Source organism: Schistocerca nitens, chromosome 1 (assembly GCF_023898315.1).
Source record: "Schistocerca nitens isolate TAMUIC-IGC-003100 chromosome 1, iqSchNite1.1, whole genome shotgun sequence".
Classification (NCBI taxonomy): domain Eukaryota; kingdom Metazoa; phylum Arthropoda; class Insecta; order Orthoptera; family Acrididae; genus Schistocerca; species Schistocerca nitens.
This window is the reverse complement of record NC_064614.1, coordinates 159,802,621-159,818,479: the sequence shown is the minus strand read 5'-3', so window position 1 is coordinate 159,818,479 and position 15,859 is coordinate 159,802,621. Positions and strand designations below refer to the sequence as shown.

At 44.2% G+C, this 15,859-nt stretch overlaps 1 protein-coding gene across 2 annotated transcripts in view; it reads left to right on the top strand.

Moving 5' to 3' along the window:
• LOC126244109 (PH and SEC7 domain-containing protein-like) overlaps positions 1 to 14,820 on the top strand; it is a 485,533-nt gene extending 470,713 nt beyond the window's left edge. For both annotated transcript variants that reach the window (XR_007545375.1, XM_049948211.1), the window contains exon 2: positions 14,628 to 14,820. Coding sequence is in view for 1 of the 2 variants with exons in the window: in XM_049948211.1 (XP_049804168.1) it covers positions 14,628 to 14,750 (123 nt within the window). In the remaining variant the exon portion in view is untranslated. The remainder of the gene's footprint in view (positions 1 to 14,627) is intronic.
• The last annotated feature ends 1,039 nt before the right edge of the window (positions 14,821 to 15,859 follow it).

The window sequence follows — 15,859 nt, the reverse complement described above, 5'->3', positions numbered from 1 at the left end:
CCTGCTTAAATCCGCAGGACAGAACAGGTAGTTGGAATTGTGGAAAGGGGCCAGAAATGAGCAGCTGTCAGCTACACTCGAACTTCATTTAGTTGCCCAAACATTACAGCACAAATTTCCAAGCTTAACTATCGACTGAATATGTCACACAACCTTATGGCTTAAGGGCACAACCTCTTTAATTTTTAAAACGGCTGAAGGCCATGATTTAAAACACAACTACAATAAATTTTCAAAAGGCAGAATGCGCAAGTTTTTATCCTTAAATAATATTTCAAATGAGGCTGAAGGCCCAAACAATCTTAAGACTTGACAAGTAAGGAATTTTAATTTTAAAATGGCTGAAGGCCCATTATTTAATAACACAACTGCAATAAATTTTCAAAGGCAGAAGGCCCAAAACTTTATCCTTAAATATTAAAAAAAAATGAGGCTGAAGGCCCAAACAATAAGGAATTTTAATTTTAAGACGACTGAAAGCCCATGATTGAAAAACACAATTACAATGAATTTTCAAAAGGCAGAAGGCCCAAAGCTTTATTGGTTCAAATGGTTCAAATGGCTCTGAGCAGTATGGGACTCAACATCTTAGGTCATAAGTCCCCTAGAACTTAGAACTACTTAAACCTACCTAACCTAAGGACATCACATACACCCATGCCCGAGGCAGGATTCGAACTTGCGACCGTAGCAGTCCCGCGGTTCCGGACTGCAGCGCCAGAACCACTAGACCACCGCGGCCGGCAAAGCTTTATTCAAAAAATATTTTTTTAGATGAGGCTGAAGGCCCAAACAATGCAAGACTTTATAAGTAAAGAACTTTCAATTTTAAAGCGGCTGAAGGCCCATCATTTAAAACCCTACTAAAAGCATCCAAATTCAAACCATCGGCCATTAGCCATTAAAATACACAATCAAACACCAATAATAAAAGACAGCACAGCCAGCGGCGCTCACAAGTTTCCGGGGCTCGGTCTGCACTTGAAATATTAACGTTCGCTTAGGGGAACAAGTAGTCGGCCCAACTATATCCGATCCGCCGGCAACCCAACCAAGAGACAGCTAACGGACCCATCGACAAGACGACTAGCTTTCCACCCGACCAGTACACAAGGAACTCCAAAGCCAAAACTTAAAAGGCTTAGCCGCCCACAACCAAGTATGCATAAGCTGTCAAAACTACACACGTGTTGGACAGCGAGAACACGGCGAGGAAGCGGGTAATCGGAACGCTAACGGCCACAAGGCAGAAAATTCCGCTGGTGCACTTGAACTTCAAATAACCAAAATACAGATAAACTTCACCGGATGGTGGCCCACTGTACCGCGCGGAGATTTCCTGGCCTGATCCACACCAATCGACCGACGTCCGCACACCGGCTAGCCGAAAACTATAACCACCAGACCAAAGATAGTACAAAGTGCGAATATCGATACACACCGCTGCTGCCACACGAAAGAGGAAGAAGCACGGCATAACCGCAATATCCGCGGGAAACCAAACGCAGAATAACGGTCAAGGTTTTAAACCAACGTACACGCCGGGGCCAGCACAGCTCAGTGCGTAGGTGCCGGACATTGGAGTTCACGTTGGTGAAGTGCTAGCCGGCACTTGCTAGCTCAGCGCGTTCTTTGAGAGAGCCTGGATCTCTCTGTAATAGTAATTAAAAAATATAACGTAGTGAAATGTTCACAACTAGAACAGGTGTCATGTTATATGCGCTGCGACCAACTGCAGAACAAGAAGAAGAAGAAGAAGAAGAAGCTTGTGTATGTGGCGACGGTGTGACTCCTGCTGAAACATTGATTTCTGTAGTACAAGTGTCCGCCCCCCCTCCCCCCCACCCATGAACCACGGACCTGCCGTTGGTGGAGAGGCTTGCGTGCCTCAGTGATACAGATGGCCGTACCGTAGGTGCAACCACAATGGAGGGGTATCTGTTGAGAGGCCAGACAAACGTGTGGTTCCTAAAGAGGGGCAGCAGCCCTTTCAGTAGTTGCAGGGGCAACAGTCTGGATGACTGACTGATCTGGCCTTGTAACACTAACCAAAACGGCCTTGCTGTGCTGGTACTGCGAACGGCTGAAAGCAAGGGGAACCTACGGCCGTAATTTTTCCCGAGGGCATGCAGCTTTACTGTACGGTTAAATGATGATGGCGTCCTCTTGGGTAAAATATTCCGGAGGTAAAATAGTCCCCCATTCGGATCTCCGGGCAGGGACTAATCAGGAGGAAGTCGTTATCAGGAGAAACAAAACTGGCGTTCTACGGATCGGAGCGTGGAATGTCAGGTCCCTTAATCGCGCAGGTAGGTTAGAAAATTTAAAAAGGGAAATGGATAGGTTAAAGTTACAGTCGGAAATAGTGTAGTTCGGTGGCAGCAGGAACAAGACTTTTGGTCAGGTGAGTACAGGGTTATAAATATAAAAGTAGGAGTAGGTTTAATAATGAGTTTAAAAAAAGGAGCGCGGGTACGCTGCTACGAACAGCATAGTAAACGCATTATTGTAGCCAAGATATACATGAAGCCCACGCCTACCACAGTAGTACAAGTTTATATGCCAACTAGCTCCGCAAACGACGAAGGGATTGAAGAAATGTATGATGAGATAAAAGAAATTATTCAAATAGTGAATGTAGACGAAAATTTAATAGTCATGGGGGACTGGAATTCGATAGTACGAAAAGGAAGAGAAGGAAAAGTAGTAGGTGAATATGGAATGGGGGTAAGGAATGAAAGAGGAAGCTGCCTGGTAGAATTTTGCACAGAGCATAACTTAATCATAGCTAATACTTGGTTCAAGAATCATGAAAGAAGGGGTGGAAGAGGCCTGGAGACACTGGAAGTTTTCAGATAGATTATATAATAAGAGATTTAGGAACCAGATTTTAAATTCACGAAATAAATCTCGGGTGAACAGCCTGGTATGAGAGTGCATAGGACACAATATTTCGGCAATCGACCACGTTGCCATCATCAGGTGCGCTGATGTACTGACCGGCGGTCGATTGCCGAAATACTGTGTCCTATGCACTCTCATACCAGGTTGTTCACCCGAGATTTATTTCGTCATAAAATAAGCCTGGAGAAATTGACGAATCACAGGTTTTAAATTGTAAGACCTTTCCAGGGGCAGATGTGGATTTTGATCTTGGTTATGAACTGTAGATTAAAACGGAAGAAACTGCAAAAAATAATTGAAAGCCACGATCGCTTCAATCGTTTATTAGATGACCGGTTTCAACACTCTGAAGGTGCTATCATCAGATCTGTGAAGGTATAACATAACAGGTTTGAGGGAGGGCTTACATGATGGTCTGCCTCATATGCCATGATGTCCATATGGTTTTATAAATGTTAATCCACGTTTCAGGTATGTGGTTCTGTAATAATTGTAATGTATATAGTTAACTCATGTAAGCCCTCCCTCAAACCTGTTACGTTATACCTTCACAGATCTGATGATGATCGCCCACGACACACCATGTGTTCACTGCAAAAAAGTTGGGAATTTATGGAGATGTGACGTGGATAAACTGAAATAACCAGAGAGAGTATCAGAGAGAACATTAGGAAACGACTGACAAAAACCGGGGAAAGAAGAATTGGTAGATTTGAGAGATGAAGTAGTGAAGGCAACAGAGGATCAAGTAGGTGAAAAGACGAGGGCTAGTAGAAATCCTTGGGTAACAGAAGAGATACTGAATTTAATTGATGAAAGGAGAAAATCTATAAATGCAGTAAATGAAGCAGTCAGAAAGGAATACAAACGTCTCAAAAATGAGATCGACAGGAAGTGCAAAATGGCTAAGCATGGATGGCTAGAGGACAAATGTAAGATTGAGAGGCATATATCACTAGGAGTAAGATAGATACTGCATACAGGAAAATTAAAGATACCTTTGGAGAAAAGAGAACCACTTGTATGAATATGAAGAGCTCAGATGGTAAACCAGTTCTAAGCACAGAAGGGAAAGCAGAAAGGTGGAAGGAGTATATAGAGGATCTATACAAGAGCGATGTACGTGAGGGCAATATTATGGAAATAGAAGAGGATGTAGATGAAGATGAAAAGAGAGAAATGATACTGCATGAAGAATATAACACAGCACTGAAAGACCTAAGTCGAAACAAGGCCACGGGAGTAGACAACATTCCATCAGAACTACTGATAGCCTTGGGAGAGCCAACCATGACAAACTCTGCCATCTGGTGAGCAAGATGTAGGAGACAGGGGAAATACCCTCGGACTTCAAGCAGAATATAATAATTCCAATCCCAAAGAAAGCAGGTGTTGATAGATGTGAAAATTACCGAACTATCTAAATCACGGGTGCAAAATTCTGATACACACGAATGGAAAAACTGGTAGAAGCCGACCTTGGGGAAGACCAGTTTGGATTCCATAGAAATGTTGGACACGTGAGGGTGTACTGACCCTACGACTTATCTTAGAAGATGATCTTAGGAGATGAAGAACCTTGCACAGGCTAGAGTAGCATGGAGAGCTGCATCAAACCAGTCTCTGGACTGAAGATGACAGCAACAACAGTACAAGTGTAAATTTTGTGTTAAAAAAATTTGCACCTATGCTGTTCAGTCTTGCTACTTAGGCAACGTCTCGCCGGCCGCTACGCAGGTTAACTGTCAAATGGGGCCTGCCCCTTATGTCTGCAGCTGGAAGCGTGGAGGTACAAAGTAGAGATGGGCAAAACTGTTCTTTTCAGAGATCGGATCAGAACTGTTCACTCCCTGAAATGAACTAGCTCTTTTTTATGACTCACCACTCATTCACAATAGAAAATAAATGGAAGGCACACTGCCCTTTAAACTTGGTTTATTCCAGTACTATACCTGTATTTTGATCTTTTTGATCCTATTTTGAAGTAACACAGATAATGAGTAAGAATTTTGTGTTGTTTATTGAAATTTCCACGATATGACAAAGTTTTTGATTATTGATTTATTTTGCACTATCGTGGTTTTTTGGGTGATCGGAAAATGTTGTAACTTGAGATTTACATTAACAATATATTTGGCTATAATGTATTAAAATTTCATTAACCTCGTACAAATACATCACAAGCCATATATTTTTAAAGTGAACGTTTCCTTCCGAAGACGCCTAAAATCGCAAAATCCGTACCAGAATAAGAAAAAAAAATTGACTGTAAGACTGAAGTGCTGCATATAGCCTTACGCAGAATAAAAAAAGGAAAATATTGGTGTATCACATTTTGCGATACGTTTATCGGTTCGCTCGTAATTAAAGCGTAAATTCGAGTGTCCATAATAAAAATCTATAGTAAGAGGAGTCGTCAGGAACCTAATCTGATCAGTTTAAACAAATAAAAATAAAATAAAAACAAATGATGTATACATAACATAATAATGTAATATACATAGCGGTATTACTACGAAGAACAATATCCAGTAGAGACGAACTCTGATGCAGAGGCGCTGAGTCAAGCAGGTCGAGCCGCGAGCTGTATTACTGCGTGAGCTAAGACCGCAGAGACCAGAGTGACACCTGAGTTGCTTTGCTCAACGCTCTGGCTAGAGTCGAGAACGGTGGGATGAGTGTTGAGCGGTCGAGTTCCGAGGGTCGGGGGAGCGGTGAACGGCCACCAGTCACTCGCTCCGAGACAAATAGTCCGTTCTCTTGCGAGCAGGTTGTTGCAAGTAGTTCTATGTTCTCCGCTAGGAAGCTCCCTGTCCTGTTGCTCGCATCAACTGCCCAGTGGGCAGGACGTGCGACTGAAACGATCGCCGACGGAGTGCGATGCTAAGTTAAACTGCGCCAGACACTGCACGCGGCAGAGGAAGCACAGAGACGGCACGGCATATGTGAAACACAAAATCCAATGGGGCACTGCACAATGCAGGCAGCCAAGGTAGAAGCAGGGCAGAGGCCAGCGCTGGCTGTGTTGTGCGGCGTGTAGTGTGCTCTGACCAGCAGAGGCCCACTGATATGCGCTCTCTCTCTCTCTCTCTCTCTCTCTCTCTCTCTGCTGTGGGAAACGTTTGGAGCTACCGTTTTTTTTTCTGAATCAGTGATTGTTCACTCCTTTGAAAGATTCAACTCTATGAATCAGTTCAGGAGCGGATCCCCCATCTCTAGTACAAAGTGCAAAGTAGTTCCGGGTATCTTATTTCGCAAGTAACGACAGGCAAGCATTTTCAGGAAAACTCTCTGCATTTCTTCATTTACATGTCGATGGTTATAGATATGTTTGTTTTAATGAGTTTAATTAAAAATAGTAAGTGCTCAAATAACCTGAAAATCACTAAAACTTCGTGCAAATGCACAGGGTTTTTGTAAAATGTTACCTCTCAAAAGTCATATAAATTGAAAATTATGACCAGAGATGAAAACAATATAGGTTAAAAATTAAGTTTGAGCGGGAGGCAAACCATCGTCTTATAAACGTATGTCGTATGAAGCTCGAATGCTAACCACATTTTTTTTTGTTGACTTTCTTCGGTATTGTTCGTTGCGTTTGGTCTGGGCGGACGTCACAAAACATCCGTTCAAGTTTATCGTTGATTCCTTTACTCAGTTGTTTGTTACAGAGGGTCAGCAGCCCTCTGACCGAACACGCTGAACTACCCTTCCGGCTATTTAAAGGTGAAGACTGGAGACCGAAATTCTTATTCCTCGAATGAGTGAATGAATGTCTTGTGACTAAGGCCTCCCGTCGGGTAGACCGATCGCCATGTGCAAGTCTTTTGATTTGATGCCACTTCGGCCACTTTCACATCGATGGGGATCAGATGATGATGATTAGGACAACACAACACCCAGTCCCTGAGCGGAGAAAATGTCCGACCCAGCTGGGAATCGAACCCGGGCCCTTAGGATTGACATTCTGTCGCGCTGACACTCAGCTACCGGGGACGGACTATAGACCACCATGAACTCTCAACGTCCAGCACCTACGCATAGGCACATCAGTTACATGATAGACACGTAAAACTTATTTTGCGATTTTCTCGGAATTGCCGGAGAAGTGCTGCTTACTATTCGCACGTTATGTTATTTTAGTGGCCTCTGGAGGTGTACATAATTTGAAGTAGATCTGTGATCCCAACGTATGGATGTTTTACGATGGTTACTGTTTTCAGTTATATACTTCGCACCAATAGACCACAAAATATGGTATTACGAAGATGAGAACGGGCCCAGCTTCGTAAATAATACGCTGTTAATTTACTGTTTCCCACATCTTATGGTCACTTGGCGGACGTGCTTAACTCTCATAGCACTGGCTTTTGCTCGGAGGGGCTGGCGGTGTCTCTTCATCCCTCTCTGGGTAATTCTATGGCTGAATGTGTGTGTTTTTGACGCGTGGTCGCCATGACCTTATATTACGATAACTGTGCACTGTGCCGCACACCTCATGTGTGTGTCTCGCCTGTCAGGTGGCTGGCGCCGATGTTTACGTGCGTCGTTATTGTCTGGAGAAACAAAATACCGCATCACAAGAGGTGCCACCTGTCTGCCGCAGCTCTACCATGACATCCGGCACAATTCGTTCAGTAAATGCTTCGTTGCTAACAACACCCTAATTCAAAAATGGCTCTGAGCACTATGGGACTCAACTGCTGAGGTCATTAGTCCCCTAGAACTTAGAACTAGTTAAACCTAACTAACCTAAGGACATCACAAACATCCACTCCCGAGGCAGGATTCGAACCTGCGACAGTAGCGGTCTTGCGGTTCCAGACTGCAGCGCCTTTAACCGCACGGCCACTTCGGCCGGCCAACATCCTAATTGATCGTCAGAACGAGGTGGTACAGTGGTAATACACTGGACTCGTATTTGGGGCGACAGCGGTTCGAATTCCCGTCCAGCCAGCGGGCACTGAGTTTTACATGTTTTCCTGAGTCGCTTAAGGCGAATGGCGGGCCAGTTCGTTTTAACAGCCACGGCCGATAACCTTCCCCAACCCGCACTGCTTCTCTGTCTTTAATGACTCCCTTGTCGATGGGACGCTGAACCTTTACATTCTTTCCTTACGTAACAGATGGTTTTTTTTCGTTGACCGTTCGCGAATATCTTAAGAACAATTTTAGAAATATATTTTCCCTCGTACATTCTGAGACTTCATGTTGTCTACTACGTGGGACCAGTAATTGGGCTCGTGAAGTATATAAAAAATTATGTTTGGTATTTTCCCAGCCTATTACACATGTACGCAAGTACTCAACGTCACTAAGTCAACAAACCTGTCAGATAATTACTTGTTGGAAAGTTTTTAGCTAGCATAACAACTAGAATCCGTCGTTACAGTGATGCTCCTGAATTTGCTTCCAAGGGTATTTTGTATTATTGCACATGCAAGACGCCGCTTGATTGCATCGACGACCTCAGCAAAATTAATCGTTTCTCTAGTCTGGCTATCTCGAGGCTGTCTTAGTGTGCTGTCCTCTCAATGAACTACCGTCTGCATTTAACGTAGCTGTCGCAACATCTGTTCATTTCTACAGTCGCGCCGATGTATTTGAACGGTACCACTAACCACTAATCGCTGATCGCCATGATGTAGTGGACAGCTCGTGAATTTTCGTTTGTCCCACTTGCTTGTAATTGGCGACGCTTGACAGTTGATTCACCAACTGTAATTTCATAGCATTGCGGGAGTCTCTTCGAAGACAATCTCTCTGTAAATGAAATTATTTCCAGCCAGCTACATTAGAGATCTACTAACGTTACTTCCAAAAATTATTTGCCTATCAAACAAGAGGTACTGTGCGCTTAGTAAGAATTATTCCTGATCCTGATCCAAATGAAAATTGCATAGGCGCATGACTGATTTTATACAAGTTGTAAGGTTCAGGAGTGAAGATGAAATCAGGATGAGAAGATTTTAATGATCAGCTTAGCTGATGACTTTGCTGTCCTCTGGGAAAATGAGGAAGATTTACACAACCTGTTGAAGGGAATCAACAGTATGCTGATCACAGAATATGGACTGAGAGTAAGTGAAGGAAAGACGAAAGTATTGAAGAGCAGCTGAAATGAAATAAGCGATAAACTGAAATAGAAATTCAGCTTGACGTACTTGACCAAGTGAATAAATGCGGCTTCCTTGAAAGAAAATCACACATGACGGAGAAAGCAAGGAGGACATAAGCAGCAGACAGCGTAGATAAAGAGGTCATTCTTGTCCAAAGGAAGTCTCGTAGTTTCGAACGTAAACATTAATTTGTAAAAGAAATTTCTGAAAACTTGAGTTTGTAGCATAGCATTATATGGAAGTGAAACGTGGAGTCTAAAAAAATTATAAAATGATCTAAGAATTTAAGGCTTACTGCTGCTGAAAAATGCTAAAATATAAATCGAGTAATGCGACAAAAAATAAGCCAGTATCAGCGCGGAACAGAATATGTGGAAAGCTCAAAAGGAAGGATCAAGATGATACGAAGTGTGTTACAACATTTGGGAGTAAATTCCATGATACTAGATGCAGCCCCAGAGGGTAAAAACTGTACGGGAAGACAGAAATTGGGATACCTCAAAGAAGACGTTGGGTGGAAGTGGATTTCAGCACTGAAGAGAATGACACTCGGGAGGAGATCGTGGAGGATAGCGCCAAACCAGTCAGAAACATCAGTTCAATAGATCTAAAGTAACTTCACCAGGCGGGCGGCGTGAAGAACACGAGAGTAGCGCTTAGGCCGTACGTTCGCCGACGAGCCTTCTGTATCGTTGCGAACGCACCAGCGGAAACGAGGCGCGGCTGACGCTTCTGGGTCGATGGCGTTTCCAAAATCAGCTGCAAGCGCCATTAGCAGCGTCGATCTTCGGCGTGGACGCTGCTGCTGGCCGCTCGCTTCTCTTCCATCTGTGTGGGGGACGCGAAGCGCGCTGACGTACGCCTCAGTCTGCGCCTCGCCAGTATCCGTCCTGATGAGCCGAGACCTAATTTTCTGCTTAGTTGGCTACATTCCTGAAGTGAAGAGGTATCGGCCCATCCGGAATCAAACACTTTTCATCGATATGCTCAAACCTGTGTACGAAATCTTCAGGGAAGTAACAAGTTGCCATGATAAAACCAGGCGGAGAGGTGGTGGAAGCGAAACTTGCATAGTTACTCGCGGAGTGTTTGCATACCATGACGATATCATATAGTTAGAACAATGCTGTAATTGTTGCAAATTCATCTTGGAGGAAGAGAGAACTGGTTTTAAAAGTGGATACAGCTATCGATGAAACAACAAGTTTACTGTTGCCGCTCACAGTTTATCTACTGAGTTTACATAAAGCGTTTAGAGGTTTAAAGCTCCCTCGTCATGTGGATTTGTGTGGGTTAATACAATAGTTTGTGTTCTGTGCACTTCATTGAGGTGGCCTGTGGCGTTGTCTAAAAGACATAAGCGCTCTTTCAGCAAATGTCATCTTCTAAAAGATGAACGAAAGTATAGTAGTAAAAAATTAAACCAGTGATCACAGGCTCCACTGCCAGTCGTGTTGTGTCCCATACACTGTCACACTTTAACACTGAAGGTAGCACTGATGGCCTCAAGAATCTAATATATGCAAAGAACGTTTAATAAGCAAACAAAAAGTACTGTGGAACAAGTCTCAAAGGATTTGTAAATGTCTCCTGTGGTCACAGGCTCTTTTTGTCGTTTTTACGTAACGTAGGCCGTACTTTGTACACATTTAAGTCATCAGGATCTGTACAAAGTAACTGACAATGGAAACTCCAGATTGGAATATCAATAATATAACGAAAAGAATAGATTGCTATTCACCGTAAGGACGACACTTAGAGCTGCAGACAGACACAACGAAAACGACTATTACACACGTAGGTTTCGGCCGAAGCGTTCTTCAGAAAAGGACAGAAATGGAGGAAAAACATACACACAGCCGGCCGTTGTGGCCGAGCGGTTCTAGGCGCTGCAGTCTGGAACCGCGCGACCGCTACGGTCGCAGGTTCGAGTTCTGCCTCGGGCATGGATGTGTGTGTTGTCCTTCGGTTAGTTAGGTTTAAGTAGTTCTAAGTTCTAGGGGACTGATGACGTCAGATGTTAAGTCCCATAGTGCTCAGAGCCATTTGAACCATTGAACCATTTGAATATACACACACAGAAAGACGCACGCACACGCACGCCTGCTCGAACACAAGCACACCTCACGCGCATATGATCGCTATGTCCGGCAACTCGGATAACGAATGTATGAATATTTGCTTTACTGAAGCCTTTGGTCGAAAGCTAAGTTGTGACTGTCTGCAACTCATCTTGTTATCTTTACGCTGAATAGCAACCTGTCCTTTTCGTTATATTGTGTACGAAGTATATGCAAACCTGAACAAAAGAATCTGTGACAACTGGAGATATTTAAACTTATTTTTCTGTTCGTCTTCTAGACGCGATCTTCAGTGTTTACGAAGTTTGGTGGTGTATTGACGTAACACGACAGAAAAACGAGACTCTGTCTACTGAAGATATTTTTACTTTGACATTATATTTTCCCTAATCCTTTCAAACAAAGACCTCCACAAAACTTTGAGTCTCATACTAAAATAGTGTTCCTTTTTTTGTCTTCTTCTACTAGACAGTGCTATAGGTTATCTCTCAGTCGGGGACACAACACAGGTGTAGTATTAATCCATATAAATCAATTCACATGATGATGGAAGTTTAAACCTCTGAAATGCGTCGTGAAAGTAAATAACTTCTGACTTGTTGTTTCATTCGACATCAGTAACAGTCACGGTAAAGCCTAACGGAAGTACAGAAAGGGGCAGCGAAAGTCAACTTCTGCATTGTTTTGGGTAACAGCGTTTGATCCTGTCACTATGAAATATGTACTGGTAGCACTTGAGAGCGAAGGAAAAAAAATCCACATACGTTTGTCGAATGTGTACAACATTGCTACAGCTTCAATGTGAAGAAAACAAGAGACTGGAAAGTCCAGAATTGAAGCAAGAGGGCTCCATTTCACCAAAACTATTTTCTGCGGATTTTAGAGAGATCTTCAAAACTGTTAAACTGGGATGAGAAAGGAATACGCATGAACACAGCTTACATTAACCACTTTAGACTTACACATGGCTTTGTTATGTATGCTTCAGGTCTGTAAAAACTTAAGCAAACGATAGAGGCTCTGAACGAAGCTAGTACGCCAGCTAGACTTTGTTACTATCATCCAAGTAGTGGAGCGTATAATCATAATTTTCCACTTGACAGCCACTTGTAGATAAAGCCCCCTCTAAGACCTTTGCATGCGTCACGTTCTTGAGCTAGAGACATCCATGCTACTCATGAATGTTTTCGTATGTCGTCTGCGAAGATTCCACTAATGGCATCGTCTCGGTCTTTTCTTGTCTCGTGGAATCCGTAAACAGCACTGCACTGGCCCACCTACCACTCGTTCGTCTGGTTACATGTCTGTCCCACGTTCATTACACTCACCAGTTTCTCGCTGGTCTGTTTGTTTTGCTGCTGGTCGCTCGGGAACCTTCATTTTTAGGTTGGTTTTCACATTAAAAGTCCATATCTCACTGCCATGTCAAAAATGGAAACCAAATAAAAGTCGAGTGCCTCCTATATTGGTGCAAGCCCTCACATTTTCCCCTACAAATGGCAGCTTGTGTGCCAGTACATCTAATTGTTCTAGTAAAGAAATCGCACTTAGGAGTCTTGTGGCTGAACGGACACCATTCCAAATCTATCTACAACAAAAAAATCTATGTTGTATTTGATGGAAAAGCACCCCGAAATCCTTGCGTCATTAACAAGCAACGCTACTACACTATGTGATCAAAAGTATCCGGACACCTGGCTGAAAATGACTCGCAAGTTCGTGGCGCCCTCCATCGGTAATGCTGGAATTCAATAAGGTGTTGGCCCATCCTCAGCCTTGATGACAACTTCCACTCTCGCAGGCATACGTTCAATCGGGTACTGGAAGGTTTCTTCTTGAAGGCAGTTCATTCTTTATGAACAGGTGCTCTATCGTGTTGAAAGATGCAGTCGCCATCCCCGAATTGCTCTTCAACAGTGGGAAGCAAGAAGGTGCTTAAAACATCAATGTAGGCCTGTGCTGTAACAATGCCACCCAAAACAAGGGGTGCAAGCCCCCTCCATGAAAAACACGACCACACCATAACACCACCGCCTCCGAATTTTACTGTTGGCACTACATGCGCTGGCAGATGACGTTCACCGGTCATTCGCCATACCCACACCCTGCCATCGGTATGCCACATTGTGTACCATGATTCGTCACTCCACACAACGTTTTTTCACTGTTCAGTCGTCCATTGTTTACGCTCATTACACCACGCGAGGCGTCGTTTGGCGTTTACCGGCGTGATGTGTGGCTTTATGGGCAGTAACTCGACCATGAAATCAAAGTTTATCACTTCCCGCCTAACTGTCAGAGTGCTTGTAGTGAATCCTGATGAAGTTTGGAGTTCCTGTGTGATGGTCTGGATAGATGTCTACCTATTACACATTACGACCCTCTCCAACTGTCGGCGCCGGCTGGAGTGGCCGTGCGGTTCTAGGCGCTACAGTCTGGAACCGCGTGATTGCTACGGTCGCAGGTTCGAATCCTGCCTCGGGCATGGATATGTGTGATGTCCTTAGGTTAGTTAGGTTTAAGTAGTTCTAAGTTCTAGGTGACTGATGACCACAGCAGTTAAGTCCCATAGTGCTCAGAGCCATTTGGACCATTTGGTCAACTGTCGGCGGTCTCTGTCAGTCAACAGACGAGGTCGGCCTGTACGCTTTTGTGCTGTACGTGTCCCTTCACGTTTCTACTTCACTATCACATCGAAAACAGTGGACCTAGGGATGTTTAGGAGTGTGGAAATCTCGCGTATAGACGTATGACACAACCTAACCACGTTCGAAGTCCGCGAGTTCCGCGGAGCGTTCCATTCTGCTCTCTCGCGATGTCTAAGGACTACTGAGGTCGCTGATATGGAGTACCTGGCAGTAGATGGGAGTACAATGCACCGACTGTGAAATTGGGAATGTCCGGATACTTTGGATCACATAGTGTAACTAGACCGAGAGTCCCTAGAGAAATGTCATACACATTTAGATGTGTATATAACAATGTACTGATATATTGAATGGAAACTATTCTTCTCTTCACTACATTTTACAATTTCTGTGCCACGTTTTGCTGTGTGTATGTGAAAGCAAGTCTCAGGAACTGCTGTAGGGATTTTGGTATGGTTTCACTAATAAATAAACTGATTCACGATATCTGCCGGGGGTATATAATTTAGAAGCCTCCCGGCCTTAGATTCTTAGTTCTACCGATGCGAAACCAGGTTGGATCGCTAAATTGGAACCTTAGTTTTGTTATCAGTGTTTATTTACTAGAAGATATCTGGGGCCACTTTTGTCTTGGGTTTATTCCTTCTGCTTTAGAGCACCCTTCGTACAAACATCCAAGTGGTTCTCTATGTTAACGCATATTTTTATTCTGCTTAGCGCGAGAACCTATTCAAATTGTACACTTCGTTAAATGACGGGTGTGGTTAGGTCAGATGTCTGAGCTTGGTTGTGACGGGCATGTGAACTTCTTATCAATAATGCTGTGCAAAGTGTTAGGCTGGCCTGTACTAAGGCGGCGGCTTTCTTGTTTCCAGGTAAGCATCAGCCGGCGGATCAGCGCTGGTGTTCCGGGCTGCTGCTGCTGCGGCGGCGCAGCCTTCCAGTACTGCAGCCTTCTGCTGGAACGCCGAGGGGTACTCTGGAAGAGGGGAGCGTAACGTACAGTCGCCATTCTGCCTCTGCCAGAATCGACTTGTTGTGGAGACTACAAAGCGATAACCGGCCTCCCTCCGGAGGAGCAGGGTACGCCTATTGACTGCTGGTGTGGACAAACAGGCCTGTAAAAGATGCAGCGGAAGATGCCTGCCCGTGATTGTACGCGTGCACGCGACAGGCGACCTGTTGATAGCGGGAGGCGTAGCGTGTCGCTAAAAGGCGCCCGCCCTGTCCTGCCTCCCTGCTGAGCTTCATAAATACTCTACGGCGCGGGCGCTAGTTAGGAGCGCGGCTCGGCCACTCCGGCAGACGTCTCTGTAACCGGTCAGCATCGTCAGAGGACACACACACACACACACACACACACACACACACACACACACACACACACACACACACACACAAAATACTGCGACTACTACCATTCATTTTGCATAACGTTGTACTCCTATTTTATATGAATAGTTTTTTATTATCAATTTATCTACATTAAGGCCACTTTTCCCCACAGTAGGTGGACTTCCAGCCCTGTTACGGAGAAACACTAAACGTTACTTTCTGTTCTACTTCATTATGTAACACGATACCACAACCAATTCAAATTTACTTCAAAACAGACTGCTAGAATATAGCGTAAACATCCACTGCTGGCATCATTACAGCATTAATGGCATTTAGCATGCTAGGGGTCAAATCATAGAGGTTGCAAGCTGTCTATCGACGATCCTGTCAATCGTGCCTCTCAACTGACTTACGATGTACGATTATTGGATTGCAAGTAGACACCGCAAAACTTGCTAGATTTGTATCTGTCATTCATAGTACAGCACTTAGTTTCATTTCCTGCGAATGTCACTGACCTTTCTTACGCACGGTTTCTACTATGCTTTGAAGTATACTCCAACCATCTTTATCTCTGACCGTTCTATTTACACTCCTGGAAATGGAAAAAAGAACACATTGACACCGGTGTGTCAGACCCACCATACTTGCTCCGGACACTGCGAGAGGGCTGTACAAGCAATGATCACACGCACGGCACAGCGGACACACCAGGAAGCGCGGTGTTGGCCGTCGAATGGCGCTAGCTGCGCAGCATTTGTGCACCGCC